The following is a 16,820-nucleotide window of genomic DNA, read 5'->3' as shown; positions in this document are numbered from 1 at the left end:
GTAAAGGGCATGAATGCATACTTTAGTATAATTATTTATAATTTTTGGGGCTTTAGTGTAATTATGTAAAATAGTTATTTTTCGTTTTGGGGATCTTTTTACAATTTATTTTGGAAGATATTTTAAAAAAGGACCATTTTGTAATTTTTGGAAAGTGTGACAAGTGTCACACTCTCATGGAGCTATTTGTTGGCATTTAGGTGAAGAGACTTGGCACCATGACTTCTTGACATTTGGTAGGTGGAGATTCACCCACATGTTGACCTAAGATTGGTGCACATGTAGCCATTGATTTGTAACAAGTGTAGGCTTAAAATTAAGCCTAGGATGGAGCATTGGATTAGTGACAAGTGTAGGATCAAGATTTAGTCTTGCATTGTGTGTGTGAGAGAGATAGTGCAAGAGCACATAGTGAGTGGAGGATTTCTAGCCCTTCCACTCACCATTTTACACTTTACCTTCTTCATTTTATTTTCTCTCATGAACCCTAGCAAAGACTCCATTAGAGGAAAGCTTGGTATAGAGCTTTGACTTCACATTTGACACTCTTCCACTCACCTTAGACTTTTGACCTTAGGAGAGAAAAGATTCCTTCCACTCTCCTCTTCAAGAATCCTAAGCTTGTTTTCCATTTTGTGCTTAGTAGCTTGGAGTAAGAGATACAATTCTCTATTGAGGTAGGGGTGGTAGTATGTTTATATTCTAAGTGTTTTATAATCCTTGTGGTTTAATATATATTGTATACACGCTTTTGATATGATAGTATTGCATATTATAGGAAACCTTCACTTCTTGACTTAAGGTTTATTGATTTAAGCATGTATGATATGTGTAAACCATGTGTAGAAGGATTATATAATTTAGTAGATACTAAATTCTAGTAAATTCACATGTAGTAGTAATATAGAACTCTAGTAGAATTATTAGTGTTATATGCAATTCTTATTGACTTGAATTGCTATATTTTTGTGATAATAATTCTATATTCTTGTGAATTACAAATTGTGATTAATTTATGAGCCTATTGCTAAATGTTGATAATTAGTATATAGAGCTTGTTATTGAGGCATGACTTGAATTGATAAATTTGTGATATTGTAATATCATGATGTGAATTTGTCATTTGGCATGCTATTCTAGATTTGGAACCCTAAGACATAGTTTGTATGGTTTCAATATACTTGTACATGGAAGGTGGTTTGTATGCCTTATTATATATATATATATATATAAGTTTTGAACTTGATATATATTTTGGAATCTCTTAGGATATTGTTACATGTGACATAGTTAAAGTTCGGCTTTAGTGCGGAAGGTATGAGTTCTTCCCAATTGAGATAGTGCGCACTAGGGTGGTCTTCCCAGTTGGTTAATACCCGGAATAACCGTATTGATCTTGGTTAAGTCCGAGACATGATGTCCAAGTCTTCCATTACTTGTTTTCGCATTAAATTTCAAGTTGACAACCAATGCTTAATTATAGCTTGAAATTCTTGTTATTGGCGAATTGATGTTGTTAAGTACATTGATATTGATTTGTATTAGCTAAAGAATCATTCAAGTTAGCTTAAGATGATCCCTTAGCACACCTTGAATATAAACGTTAAGTGGAATGCTCTCTTGTATTCGTCTATATTGATCTTGCAATGATATTGAAATTTTAGGGTATATGCATATGCTTCTCCTATGAGTAACTTGATTACTCACTCTAGTGGTTTGGGTTGTTTTTCAGGTAAGGAGACCATGTTCTTGGATGCACATCATCCTTAGAAGTTTTTGAGCTATTTGAAGCATTTTTATATATTAACATGCAAGTGTTTAACATGCTTAACTTTTGAAGTTATAATTTTGTATAGCATGTATGGTACTTTTGAAGATTATGTAACCTCTTTGATGTGTAAGATGCTTAAGTAATCACTTTTGACATTAGAAACATGTATGTAAAGAGGCCGAGGGCCAAGCATGTCTACCTTGGTACTTAGACACTTTTGGTATAACACTTTTGCTTCAATTGTCTTTTAAACGAAAATTGAGATTTGAGAGGTCAAAATCTTGTAAATGACGTATATGGGGCCATTGGCCGTTGTTTTATATTCATTTACTCATATCAAAGTTGTTGACATTTTTACATTCTCAAAACTCATGAAAAATCAGTCTTACACATGCATTATGAACCAATTCATGAAAGGATTCAAAGTTGAGTTTAGACCTTAGCACCTTAGGCTGTTAGCAAGTTCATCAGCAGCTTTTCGTGGTGTTTCATTTCGGTCGACCGATGGCAAATGGAATTGCCAATGAACAGTAAACATCATATTCCAGTAGCCTTTTTTACTGTTTATGACCATTTCGGTGGACCGAAACAAGCAGGCACTTTCCTTCTTATTTTCAGCTCTCAGCACTTTCATTTTGGTCGTCCGAAAGTCCATTTCGGTCAACCAAAATAGCTTGAACCCAAGCCTTGCTTCTGTTGAGTTTCAACACTGATCATCCGACTTTAACGGGTCATAACTTCTTCGTTTCTAATCCAAATGGGGTGATTCTTGAGCCTAAACTCAATAATTTTGAGTCAAATTTCCAATGGTACCAATCCCATTCCAAAATTCCAAACACAGTGGGAGTTATGTATGTTTTAGTGAAACAGTGTCAGTTTTCACTTCAACCGGGACGGGGCATTTTGTGGGATTCTTAGCCAAAGTCTATGGAACCTCTTAGAATATTTCAAAATGATTAGATTAGGTTGTATTAACCTTATTTGACTTGTTTAGAGTCAAATTTCTCCTTTTAATAGTGAATTGACCTTTTTGCCCATTGGATAGCAAATTTTGTCTTTTTTGACCCTTGTTTCCGTTTTTGTCCTCTTTAAGTTCCGTGACCTCATGGAGGGTCACATTTGTGTCTTAGGAGTGACTCCTATCTCTAGAGACCTTGGTTTACCTTTAGCTTCCGCATTTCGGATCCGTTATCGGATCACTTCCGGTTCATCACTGACGCACCGGGTTGAAAAACTTAGGCCGTCACAGTGGTCCAGTAGTGGTGAGGATTTATTTATTATTTTTTTCCTATTTGGTACTCATACACACGTCTCTTCTGAGACTTGAACTCTTGATCTCCCTTTGAGAAACAAGAGACCGATACTGCTATGCCATTGATCCGTTAACGGTGGTGAGAATTCAAAAGAACAAAATGAAGTATGTGAGTTTCTTGCCAAATAAAAAAAAAAAAAAAAATTACTTGCTAGTTGTTGCAACATATTTAGACTAGCTCTCTCTATATAAACTATATAAATTATTTGTTATGATTTAACAAGAAAAAAAATCATTCAACAAGTGTTAACTAACCTTCTCTCCATTTATACTTTTTCGTGGACTGAAACTAAATTTGTTACAATTACTTTATTTTACTTTTAAAATTTTAATTTTATATTATTACTCCTCTCCCTTTTTATGGATGCTCCTAGCTAAGCTTATATTAAAAAGGTATTGAACATCAATATTTAAATAAAACAATACTTTTCGATACAAAAATATTTAAATAAATAATTAACGGTTAATAGGCTAGCAGTACCAGACTCTTATTTTCAAAGAGAGGTCAAAAGTTCAAACTTCAGTTAACACATGTCTACATGAGTATCAAATAATAATAATAATAATAAAACAAAATGTATGATGGCATCATATATAGCACAAAGGAAGCACGAATACGAGTGTGTAAATACGATATGATAAGGACATGATGGTACAACAAATAAAATAAAAAAGGTTGACTTTGTCAATTCATACGAGTCATAGCTATTTCAAGCACATATTAAACAAGTATTGAACATCAAATTTTAAGTAAAATTAACAAAAGGTATGTTAGCATCATAACACCTAGGAAATACAAATAGAACTATGATGTGTAGATACGATATGATATGAATATAGCAATACGGCATTTATAAAATAAAAAAAAAGGTAAATTATACTGGCACCCTTTAAGATTTTGGTCAACGCCCTTAGCGTCAACGCCCTTAGCGAACGGTTAATGGCTTTTTTTACATTGACACCTTGAGGTTTCAAAAATGTGAATTGACACCTCCTCCAGACCTTTTAAACCATATGAAATTAACCTTTTAACCCTTTGACTAGTCAATAACTCCATTTAAATCATGAAATTACAAATGTAACCTCATACCTGAATTTACTAGACCAAACTAACATCTTTATATCTCTATATATATAGATATAGTTTATATATAACAATACTTATACCACTATAGCCACCACCACAATATAAAAATAAAAAAGAAAAAGAAAATAGAAAATCAAATTTTTTTTATATAGTCAGATAACTGTACACCAGTATAACCACCATCACCCCCACCCAAACGCGACAGTAGAAAAAATATTTGGAAAAACCCACAACCAACCCATACTTATACGTCCCAAACGCCACCAGAACCACCACCACACTAAGACAACATCACCAACAACACACCCAGATGTTATCCAAACCACCACCACCACCGCAATAGAAAAAATAAAAATAAAAATTTTGAAGCACACCGATAACCAAGACACCACCACAACTACACCCAAACAACACCACAACCACCACCACCATTGTATTAAAAAAAATTTAAAAATAGCCATGACCAGCTCATACCCACCAAAAAAAAAAAAACAGTTATTTCCAACCCAAACTCCATCATTAGCAGCCACCACCACAATAGAACAGAAAAATAACTGTTTTTATCTCACCATTCCCACCAATTCTCTTCTCTCCTCTTACACCCACTTTCCTTTACTTACTCATTTCAATCATAAATCCAACACTACCACAACCACTACACCGCAGCATTGTCCCCCCAAAATCTATGAATTAACTTGCCTTAGTCGCTATCTCCTCCATCGCCAGTTCGTTTCCCTCCATCAGCCACCGGTAGCTCCTCGACTAGCGAGAAGAATGACAAGGGGTGCAATTTACCAACTATAAAAAAGAAAAAAGAACATAGTAAGAAAGAGGCGAAAGAGAGAGATCAGGAAGAGAGAAGGAGTGTCAGCAGCTAGGTACTAAAATGAACCAAATAAATTAAAAAAAAAAAGGGAGTTAGAGATTAAGGTAGAGAAAGATGCTTAATGATGATGATAGTTTCGTTAATTAATAGGCCTTAATGATATAGGCTGATGCTAGAGCTAGAAAGAAAGAAATGGAAAGAGGGAGTTTTTGCTATAAAAAAAAAGAACACCGGGATTTGATTATGGAGCTCGCCGGTTTCTTGCTCATTGAAAATTGCAGTCCTCTTTATCGTTGATGTTTATGGAAAAGTAGGGTTGAACCAGTGTGGGGAAGAGGTGAGAAGAGAATCGTTAGAAGAGAAAGAGGGCAAGGTCTAATATAGATTTAGCGTTGTGTGTAATAATAATAATAATAATAATTAATAATACTAAATAATCGATCAGGGTAGAGGGAGGCGGTATTCTACCTGACCCCGACCTCGCCTCGAACCTAGCTCGGGTTATGATCTAAAATACCAAATCCGCCGTTATAGGATAAAAGATATTTTCATATCTATCCCATTAGGAGTAGAGCGGGACAAAAACCCATCAGGTTGGAGGAAATTGCCATCCTACATATAATAGAATGTCTTAGAGAAAGAATTTATGTAGCTGACTTAGCGATTCCAAAGGGTGTATTAGCTTCTCGACCAACTAGAAGAATGACAAGGGTTGCAATCTACACCCCTCCCCCCTCCCCCCCACAAAAAAAAAAAAAAAAAAAAAAAAAAAAAAAACACATACACAGAGTAAGAACGAGGGGAATGAGAGAGATCGAGAAGAGAGAAAAGGAGTGTCGGGGGTTAGGTACTAAAATAAATAAATAAATAGGGGGGGGGGGGAGTTAGAGATTAGGGTAGAGAAAGAGGCTTAATGGTGAGAATAATTTCGTTAATTAATAGGGCTGATATTTTGTAAATTAATTTAAATAAATAATCAGAGGCAAATTTGACATTTTAAACCACATGGGTGTCATTGTTAAAAAAATCATTGACTTACATTTGAGTGACATTGACCGAAACCTCAGAGCATGTCAAAACAATTTACCGACACAAATACGGTGGGGGATATGACAATAATAATATTAATAATACATTTTTATATACATAAAAATACTTTTTAAAAAAAATTAATTTTATTTTTATTTTTAACAATTGTACTGTATTATTGTTGTTGGAAAATGTCTCATATATACCACCAATTGGAGTGTACCAACTATATATATAACACTTTTAATTTTCTTTCCACACCTAAAAAATATGTAATTATGGTTAATAAAAATGATGAATTGAAATACTACAACAATATATTAAAACTAATATGGTTCATGGTTTGTTCACACAATATATTACTGTCGCAATTTACTGAATGCGGTAAGCTCGCTCAACTTTACAACTCTCCCAATAAGAAAGACATAACTCTTCTATAATTTATTTAAACTCATTCTGCGAGAACTTTCAACTCTAATATTATTTGTTATGATTATTTTATAGAAATAGAAGTAATAATTAATTAACAATATAACTAGATAAAAATTATTTTATTAACTTTACACAGAAATATATATATATATATAGATAGATATTGTATACGATGTTATCGCGTCTTTGTTGTATTCGCATCTTAGATATTCTGGGAGAGGTTTGCGTTTCGCCTACAGATGATTTGGAGTATGAAATGTAAAAAAATTAGTGGGGTCCACAAGTGTATAATGTGCACAAAAAACCAACTCATTGGGTACAGAGTTGCATATTATCCGAATTGTGCGGGTTGGGATCGATGCTCTAATTAGTTGGTACTAGGCATGCATAATAGTATTGGTTACTATCTATTCCCCCCCTTCTCTTTTTCCTCACACAGCTTCTCTCTCTCATACTAGGTCACACAGCTTCTCTCTTTTTCTCTCTCGTATCAACTTCTCTCTCTCTCTGCTTAAGCAAGCAAAACCCTAAGAACACCATGAACTCACAAAAGACATCTTCAATCACCAACAACAGAAACATCAACATGTACTCCTTTGTTACTCCTGTTAGAGCTGGTACCATAAAAAACCAGATATTCTTGACCCTAATTCGAAAATTGAAGATTGCCTTTTGTCTTCGTTGGGATCAATAACAACATTTCAGCTTGTTGGTCCGTACTCGATCCTGCTATCATCCTACACTATATATATATATATATATATATATATATATATATATATATATGATGACGAAGAATCAACCCACCGGCTACCTAACGTTTTCTATATTACGTATTGCAGTTAGTGTTTCAGCAGTTGTTATTTGTTGTTGCGGTTGTCACAAGAATGATATTCTATATGTGTGTATACGTTTTTCGAGTGTTGCACTGTTGCTTTTGTTCAGGTTTGGGTTTCTGAGCACCGCGTTGTGTTTTATGTTGTCGTTGTTATCACTCATGGTGATCTCCTTGAAGCACCGTTTAAGTAATATTAAATAAAAGCTTGCTAGTGTGCTTGTTATTGATTAACCAGTCTATATATACTCTAGATGGTTATGAATGAAAATGAAATCACTTGTTTGTTCAAGTATACTACGGCATCATTTTTGTTAGTTTGTACAATATATATATATATATGTGTGTGTGTGTGTGTGTGTGTGCGCATCTCAGTAAGATCTCAAAATTGCAAATCCACCTAGCTAGCAGGATTTTGAAGTCTTCTAGCGTTTTAGGTAGGGCTGTAAATGAACTGAGTCAAGCCGAATTTTGGGTTGCTCGGGTTCGATCGGCTCATCATTGCTTGGGCTTGGTTACAGATCACCTAATAAAAAAAATTTATAACCGTGGATCTCTATCTTTGACGGGAAAAATATCGCTGACAAAAAAGGAAAAAAAATACAGAACACATACATCTTCAAGGTTTTATCGATTCAAGAAAGAACAAAATTTTAAGTTTTTTAGCGGTTTAGGTAGAGCTGTAAATGAACCGAGCCGAGCTGAAATTTGGGTTGCTCGGGCTCAGCTCGTCATCTTCACAGAGGTGCTCGGATGAGCTTGGCCTAACCGGGCTCAGGCTCGGTTCGTTAAATTTTTAACAAGCCAGCATGAGCCTTACGGGCTGGCCTAGATAAGGAAGGGGTTTGGGCTAAGGTCTACCCTTACCTTTTTCGGAGAGTGAACACCAATAGCAACAGCAAGTACAACAATATATTAAATGTTGTATCTTTTGGAGGCTCTGTTAAATACTGTATCTTTTGGGGTGGAGGTTGCATATTGGGGTAGCCTTTTTGGTTTTGCAGTATCATTGTATTTTCTCCCCTAGATGGGGCACCATGTAAATTCTCCCTATTATATACAAGCTTACCCTTTAACTAAAATAAAAAAAATAAAAAATAAAGGACAACAATATCCCAATTCAAATCATATGTATAGAGCTTTTGGTTCTCTACCTTTGCATTCTTCTTCGCATCAACAATTTTGTGCATTACGCGTAGTGCTTCTTGCAGGAAGACTCAGGCTCGGCTCAGTTACAGCTCACCTAATCAAAAAAATTCATAACCGCCGATCTCCATCTCTGACGGAAAAATATCGCTGACAAAAAAGGGAAAAAAATGCAGAACACATACATATTCAAGGTTTTATCAATTAAATAAAGAACAAAATTTGAATTTGAAATTAAACCTGATTTTATTATCTACAAATATTTTACATTACTAGATTTTAACAATAAATAGAGAGAAAAAGACAAGATAGAGTTGTGTTGTGGAAGGTTGTTGGCGGATTCATGCTATGGAGATGGTTCATTAGAAAGAGAGAGAGAGAGAGAAAGAGTTGTGTTGTGAAGCTGAGTTACCGACAATACATGCTATAGATCGAGCTGAAGAGGCCGCCGCGATTGACTCCTCCTTCTAGGGTTCATTTTTTACCCTTAACATTAGTAAAGCATCGTTGTACAAAAAGATATCTAATGGTTAAGATGAATATTGGTTGATGGGTTAATGACAATACCTAGAGAAAGGAAAAATTACTGTAAAAGGTTTAAAGTTTGTTTATTTGTTTGTTTATTTGTTTTTTTTTGTTTTTTAAGGTAAGAGGTTTGTAGTTATGTGCATGTGCAATATATACACATATATATTTATTTAGGGTATAAATAATTAACCATTGTGCTAATAGTGTTGTAGGAGTCTTCTTGTTTTCGTAGTACAGATCTTGTGGAGCAAATCAAGTGTATAATCTATGTTAGTGGGAAATCCAAGTGCTTATATTGTGTGGTCAACATGTGACTAAATCTAACCAACACCTCTTCAAATCAAGTGTATAATTTATGTAAGTGATGCCGTAGTGTTTATTGTTCGTCTCGCCGAGGCCTTCGATTCCAACCGATTGGAATCCCGTTTTGGCCATTTTTTGAGTTCGGGTTTGAAACCAAGTTAGGATTTTGGTGTGATCACCTTGTTATCTCCGACAACACCCCGAAGTTTCATAGGATTTAGAGCGGTTTTATTTCGGTGGGGATTTGAGATTTTCATCTTAAAATGAGATAGGGGATGTCATAGGTTTATATTTGAGTTGTATTGATTGTTTTATAAGCTTATATAACTTGTATGCATGCTTTTGTTCAAATATTAGAATTTAATTTAATTATTATTTTTGTATAGGATTTAATTCTAATGATTGTATATAGTTGGAATTAAAATTGTGACATGCTAGTAATTTAGGCCTTGGTATGTTTATTAACATATATTAAATTAGAATTATTTGAATAAGAATTGCAAATTTTATTTAATAATTATCTTGTATAAAAGTTTAATTCACATGGTTGTAGCTAGCATGAAATCAACTGGTAATGTGATATTAAAATAGGCCTTGGTATGTTCTTTAACTTATGTTAATTTGAGGACATTTGGAGTTGTTTAAGAATCTAGAGAAAATTAATTAATTAGTTTAATTAATTTTATTTTTAAGTGTTTTAGTCACTTAAATTGATAGTGGGTGTAATATATACTTGTGTAGATATGCTTAGACGTTGCATAACTTGTTTTAATATGGCTTAGTATATTTGAAAATGTATGCTTGTATGCCGTATAACATGCTCTGACATTATTTAGTATACTTAAGCATGTATACTTGTATGCCGTAGTTCATTTCAATTGCTAGTATAGCTTGAGATGATCCCTTAGTCCCATTTTTGACATAGACGTTAGGTGGTATGACCTTTTTGAATTGCTTCACGTTAATGTGAAAACCTTGTAAATTGTTAGTGTTGATGATGGATTCTGCGCAACCCGGATCTGATCTAACTTCCTGGATAGAGAGAAGAAAAGGTGATCCTACAAGCACCGGTGTGTTACCGGTGGAGTAGGCTCTGACGAATAAGTCAGTGTGCGAACTAATCTCTTAAGAGAAATCAAGAACTTGAGTTAGGGTTTTTTGCGTACCTCCAAACGTTGATTACCACACCTTTTTTATAGGGCTTAAGTTAAGATGTCACGTAGAATTACCTTATTATAATCTGTAGACTTAATCCTCATCGTAATCTTTAATCCCTATCACAATCTTTAATCCTTATCGTAATCTGTAAAGCCTATCTCAATCTGTAATCCTTATCGTAATCTGCAGAGCCTATCTCAATAGTGCGTTAATTTAGCAATCTTCCCTTAATTATGGATATTTAAATTATACATCCATCAGTTGCCCCCCATTTCGGAGGATTGCTTGTCAAACCACCGGAACGTTAATTCCAAAATATCACACAATAATATATAGTTAGAATTGCAGAGCCTTGTCCATTAGCCTGACTTATATTGTCATTTCGCGAATACAGTCAGAGGTCATAGCATCACATTGGCAGCTCATATATGTGGCAAGCTCGTATATTTGTCGTATATTGGCAAGCTTGTATATTTGTCGTAGTGCCACATTGGCAGCTCGTATATGTGGCAAGCTGCCATGCTGGTAGTCTACCGTTATGTGCCAAGCTGCTATGCCATGCTGCCGTGGCAAGCTGTCCTGCTGGCATGCTGCCGTTATTTGGCAGGTTGCCCTGCTGGCATGCTGCCTTTATTTGGCAAGCTGTTATGCTAGTATGCTGCCGTTATTTGGCAAGCTGCTCTGTCAGCATGCTGCCGTTATTTGGCAAGCTGCCCTGCTGACATGCTGCCTTTATTTGGCAAGTTGTCATGCTGGCATGCTGTCGTTATTTGGCAAGCTGGCATGCTGCCTTTATTTGGCAGGCATGCTGCTTTTATTTGGCAAGCTGCCCTGCTGGCATGCTGCCTTTATTTGGCAAGCTGTTATGCTATCATGCTACCGTTATTTGGCAAGCTGCCCTGCCAGCATGCTGCAGTTATTTGGTAAGCTGCCCTGCTGACATGCTGCTTTTATTTGGCAAGCTGTCATGCTGGCATGCTGCCTTTATTTGGTAAGCTGCCTTGCTGGCATACTGCCTTTATTTGGCAAGCTACCCTGCTGGCATGCTGCCTTTATTTGGCAAGCTGCCCTGCTGGCATGCTCCCATTATTTGGTAAGCTGCCCTGCTGGCATGCTGCCTTTATTTGGCAAGCTGCCCTGCTGGCATGCTCCCATTATTTGGTAAGCTGCCCTGCTGGCATGCTCCCATTATTTGGCAAGCTGCCCTGCTGGCATGCTACCGTTATTTTATACTTGATTTTATTGACATCTTTAGTCGGCTCGTCCCTTTAGTAAGGAAAGTAGATTAAGACGAGTTTCACGTAGCTCGTAATAAGGTAAGTAGATGAATACGAGCTTCACTCAGCTCACCCTTTAACAGGGGAAGTAGATTACTATGAGCTTCACCCAGCTCACCTTTTAACGAGGGAAGTAGATTACTATGAGCTTCACTCATCAGGGAAGTAAATTACTATGAGCTTCACCCAGCTCACCTTTTAACGAGGGAAGTAGATTACTATGAGCTTCACTCAGCTCACCCTTTAACAAGGGAAGTAGATTAATACGAGCTTCACCCAGGTCACCTTTTAACAGGGGAAGTAGATTAATACGAGCTTCACCCAGGTCACCCTTTAATAGGGGAAGTAGATTACTATGAGCTTCACTCAGCTCACCCTTTAACAAGGGAAGTAGTCAACCCCTCATCTTTTTACGAGGGAAGTAGATTACTATGAGCTTCACTCATCTCACCCTTTAACAAGGGAAGTAGATTAATACGAGCTTCACCCAGGTCACCCTTTAACAGGGGAAGTAGGTTTATATGTGCTTCACTCAGCTCACCCTTTAACAAGGGAAGTAGTTAACCCCTCATCTTTTTACGAGGGAAGAAGATGAAGCTGACCCTTCATTCTTTTAAGGGGGAAAGAGGTATGGTCTTGACATGGGAGTCATCTCCTCTGATGGTTGTCTAGGGATGTTGGCAAATCATTGACACTTGTCGCACTTTTTAACGAAGTCAAGTGCATCTTTCTGCATGGTGGGCCAATAGTATCCTAGTCGGATGGCCTTGTTAGCAAGTGACCTACCCCCAGCATGGTTTCCACAAACTCCTAGGTGGATCTCCCTTAAAATGTAGTCAGCTTCCTCGCTAGAAACGCATCGTAAATGCGGCATGGAGAAGCTTCTCTTGTAGAGCACCCCTTTGATAAGCGTATACCTAGCTGCCCGCATCTTGACCTTTCGAGCTTCTGCTCGGTCTGTTGGTAGCACCCCATCCTTGATATATCTGATGATAGGATCTGCCCATTCCACACTCAATATCGCTTGTTGCACTTCAATTTGTCTCTCTTGAGATATAGATGGTTCTTCCAAATATTCCAGTGGTATATTCTTATTGATCTCAGGTTCAATGCAGTAGCTAGCCGGGCTAAAGTGTCTGCTTTCCCATTCTCTTCTCGTGTTATTTGATGAATTGAGAATCTTTGGAAGTGATTCTTTAATTCCTTCACCTTTTGTAGGTAACTCTTTATCTTCTCGTCTCGTGCCTCATATTCCGCTTGAACTTGTCCAGCGACCAGCTCGGAGTCGGTGTACATATTTAATTGCTCAACCCCTAGGGCAGTTGCCACTTTTAATCCTGCTATCAAGGCTTCGTACTCTGCTTTGTTGTTGGTTGCTTTGAAACCAAACCGAAGTGCGTACTGTATGCTTTCTCTCTCTGGGGAGACAAGAACAAGCCCGGCTCCGCTAACCTGAACATTAGATGACCCATCCATGAACAAGTCCCAGACTACTTCTGGGCCCATCTGCTCACTTAAACCTGGTTCTGTCGAAAATTGGGGTTGTTTCTCCTCTTCTGGAGGGGTAAACTCAGCTAAGAAATCAGCCAACACCTGAGCTTTTACTGCTGTTCTTGGCTTATACTGAATGTCGAACTCTTCTAACTTTACTGACCACTTCATCAGTCGACCAGAGCTTTCTGGCTTGTGTAAGACCTGTCGAAGGGGTTGATCTATTAGGACCACTATCGTATGCGCTTGAAAGTATGGTCTCAGTTTCCTGGTGGACATAATTAAAGCAAAGGCCAACTGTTCCGTCCTTGGATATCTTTCCTCCACACCCCTAAGTGTTCTGCTCACGAAGTATACTGGCCTTTGAACCCCTTCTTCTTCTCGTATCAGAGCTGAACTGACAGCTGTCGTAGAGACTGCAAGGTATATGTATAGTTCCTCTCCCGGTATGGTTCGAGACACTAGTAGGGGAGAACTAAGGTATTGCTTTAGTTCTTTGAACGCCTGCTTACACTCTGGGGTCCATTTCAATGCCTTCCTTAGCACACGAAAGAAAGGTAGACACCTGTCAGTTGACCGAGAGATTAGCCTACTCAAGGCAGCAATCTTCCCTGTTAGTCATTGTAGATCCTTGGTTGATCTTGGCGATCTCATGTCAATGACTGCTCGGATCTTCTCTGGATTGGCCTCAATTCCTCTTCTGCTTACTATATATCCTAAGAACTTTCCTGAGGAAACCCCAAAGGCACACTTGCTGGGGTTGAGTTTCATCTTATGCCTCCTAAGTACCTCGAAGGTCTCCTACAGGTCAGTCAAATGGTCTTCAGCTTTTAAGCTTTTCACCAACATGTCATCAACATATACCTCCATGTTTCTACCAATTTGATGTTTAAACATTGCATTCACTAGCCTTTGGTATGTTGCACCAGCGTTCTTGAGCCCAAACAGCATTACTTTGTAACAGTACAAACCTCTATCAGTGATGAAGGCCATTTTTTCTCTATCTGAGGTGTACATAGATATCTGGTTGTATCCAAAATATGCATCCATGAAACTTAATAGTTCGTGTTCAGCCGTTCCCTCAACGAGCATATCGATTCTTGGGAGAGGAAAGCTGTCATTCGGGCAAGCTTTGTTAAGGTCGGTGAAATCTACACATAGCCTCCACTTTCCATTTGCCTTCTTCACTAAGACCACATTTTCCAGCCAGTCGGGGTAGTACACCTCGTGAATAAAGTCGACTTTTAAGAGCTTTTTCACCTCTTCTGATATAGCCTGATTCCTTTCTGGAACGAAAGTCCTCCTCTTTTGTCTGACACGTTTAAAGTCAGGATTTACATTTAAGCGGTGCTCCATGATAGTGGGGTCTATACCCGGCATGTCTTCATGCAAATACGTCTCGATTCTTCCTGAGGAATTGAGTAAGTTCATCTTTGATACCTGGGGGGAGTAAAGACCCTATACTCACTTTTTTCTCGGGCTCACCATCACCAAGGATGACCTCTTCTAGCTCTTCTGTAGGTTCTGCTCTATGAAAGTCTGGTCTATCTTTCCCTTCCAGCCCTTCAATCGTAAATGCCTCTTGCGATTTTGTTTTATGAGAGAGGCGACATAACATTCGTGAGCTATTGTTTGGTCCCCTCTTAGCTCTCCCATACCATATTCAGTTGGGAAATGCATCAAGAGATGGTAAGTGGACGTGATTGCTTTCATGGCATTCAATGTTGTCCTCCCCAGGATAAAATTATATGATGATGGGCAGTCCACCACTACAAAGTCCACCATTACAGTGACCTGCTTTGGATTGGCTCCTGCAGTAACTTGAAGGGTAACTGCCCCCAGCGGATATACTTTGTCACCTGAAAATCCCACCAGTGGTGACTTCATGGGTCGGAGCTTCTCTCGGCCAATTTTCAATTTCTCGTACGCCCTAAGAAATAGTATGTCAGCCGAGCTACCATTGTCTATCAGTATTCGTCGAACAGTGAAATTAGCAACGACCATGGAAACTACCAGAGGGTCATCATGGGGCTGGTGAATTCCTTTGTCATCTTCTTCAGAAAAGGTTATGACCGGCTCCTCAACTCGAGGTAATTTTGTTGGAGGACTTGTCATTCCAACTTCATTCACCTCTAAAAAACTCCGAATTCTCCTAGCATGAGCCCTCCAAGCCGAACTTGTCTCACCACCACCAGCGAAGCCACCCGATATAACTTTGATCTCACCCATTGGTTGGTGTTGAGGAGGGCGATCATCTTGGCCCTCCCGGGCTGGGTTAGAGCCTCCTTTTCCATTTCTAGTTGTGAATTTGCGTAAATGACCTTTACGAACAAGGTTCTCGATCTGGTTTTTGAGGTCGAAACAATCTTCTGTGTTATGTCCATGGTCCCGGTGAAACCTACAGTATTTACCTAGAGACCTCTTTGTTGGATCAGCTTTTAGCTTTGGCGGCCATTTCAATGATGCGTCATCTTGAATCTGCAGAAAGACTGGCTCTACAGATGTATTTAGGGGGTATAGTTATTATACCTGCCTGGGCTCACTGGGCGGCGTGACGATCTGTCAGCCTGATTGTTTGAGAATTTCTTGTACTTCGATTCCTTTTCCTCCCTAGTGTTAGGTGCTGGCCTCTTCTTCTCCGACCTCTTATCTTCATCATCTTTGTTTTTTCGTGCATTCATAGCATCCTCAGCGTTCATGTGCTTCCACGCTCTAACCATAACCTCTGTCATGCTTGTAGGGGCTTCTTTTGATAAGGAAAATAGGAACTTAGAAGTCTGTAGTCCTCCCATAAAGGCTGTGAGGGCAACTTTGTCGTCCACCTCTTCTACCTGCAGTATATCAGCGTTAAAACGACTTATGTAACCACGGAGAGGCTTTCCCTTCTGCTGTTTCACATTCAATAAGTGTGTTGTTGTCTCCTATGCCTCTGCCCAGCGATGAAGTGTCCAATGAATTGTTTGCTCAACTCATTAAAGATTTCAATGGAGCCTGGCTTTAATTTATTAAACCAAAAACGAGCCCAACCCTTTAGTGTGGTAGGGAAAGCCCTGTACATAATCTCATCCGGTACGACTTACAAATACATAAGAGCTTTGTAGGTCTCTAGATGATCGAGAGGGTCCCACGTCCCATCGAAGCTCTCAAGAGTTGGCATCTTAAATTTGCTAGGTAGAGGACAACTCATAACATAACAGCGAGGCTAAATGCTAGGTTGGTCTTCTGTACCAAATCGTTTACTGTGGCCTGGCCCTTCCCTTTCATTGCTTGCATGACGTCTTTGACCCTAGTTCTCAGATCTTGCATCTACAGATTGAAATAAGTGACGTCTTCAGTCTTGTCACCAACACAACCAGAGGTACCTGCACGGAGCCTGGTATTATTCCGTTCAAGAGACCGATGGTGATGGCTTCTCTGTTGACCCCCTATTTGACTAAGCTCAGCGTTGTTGTCAATCCTACAGGAGTCATTATTGGGTACTTCATTATTCTCCACCTCATTAAGGTAGGCTAAGTGTTGTAGAATCATTGAATTTTTCTGGACTAATTGGTTCATTCCCTTATTTAAGGTTTAAACCTATTGTTCCAACGCTGTGACGCGTTCCTAATCGTTTGGGACGGCGGGG

The 16,820-nt window shown here is 38.3% G+C and overlaps 2 protein-coding genes across 2 annotated transcripts in view; both read right to left on the bottom strand.

Annotated features, from left to right (window-relative positions):
• Positions 1 to 12,718: 12,718 nt before the first annotated feature.
• Positions 12,719 to 14,626, bottom strand: LOC132301448 (uncharacterized). The gene is made up of 2 exons (XM_059798698.1): positions 14,001 to 14,626; positions 12,719 to 13,760 (listed from the first exon to the last, which is right to left on the bottom strand). Exons 1-2 carry the CDS (start codon positions 14,624 to 14,626, stop codon positions 12,719 to 12,721), a joined length of 1,668 nt encoding a protein of 555 aa, XP_059654681.1.
• Positions 14,627 to 14,701: 75 nt separating this feature from the next.
• The window catches only part of LOC132301447 (uncharacterized), a 57,959-nt gene continuing 55,840 nt past the window's right edge, over positions 14,702 to 16,820 (bottom strand). The window contains exons 2-3 of the mRNA XM_059798696.1: positions 15,739 to 16,026; positions 14,702 to 15,673 (exon numbers count right to left, since the gene is read on the bottom strand). Coding sequence (XP_059654679.1) covers positions 14,702 to 15,673; positions 15,739 to 16,026 — 1,260 coding nt within the window. The remainder of the gene's footprint in view (positions 15,674 to 15,738; positions 16,027 to 16,820) is intronic.

This window comes from Cornus florida, unplaced genomic scaffold (genome assembly GCF_030987335.1).
Source record: "Cornus florida cultivar Cherokee Brave unplaced genomic scaffold, ASM3098733v1 CherokeeBrave_3.0.0_Hap2_Chr03, whole genome shotgun sequence".
In the NCBI taxonomy this organism is placed as follows: Eukaryota; Viridiplantae; Streptophyta; class Magnoliopsida; order Cornales; family Cornaceae; genus Cornus; species Cornus florida.
This window is presented reverse-complemented; position numbering and strand designations above follow the sequence as displayed.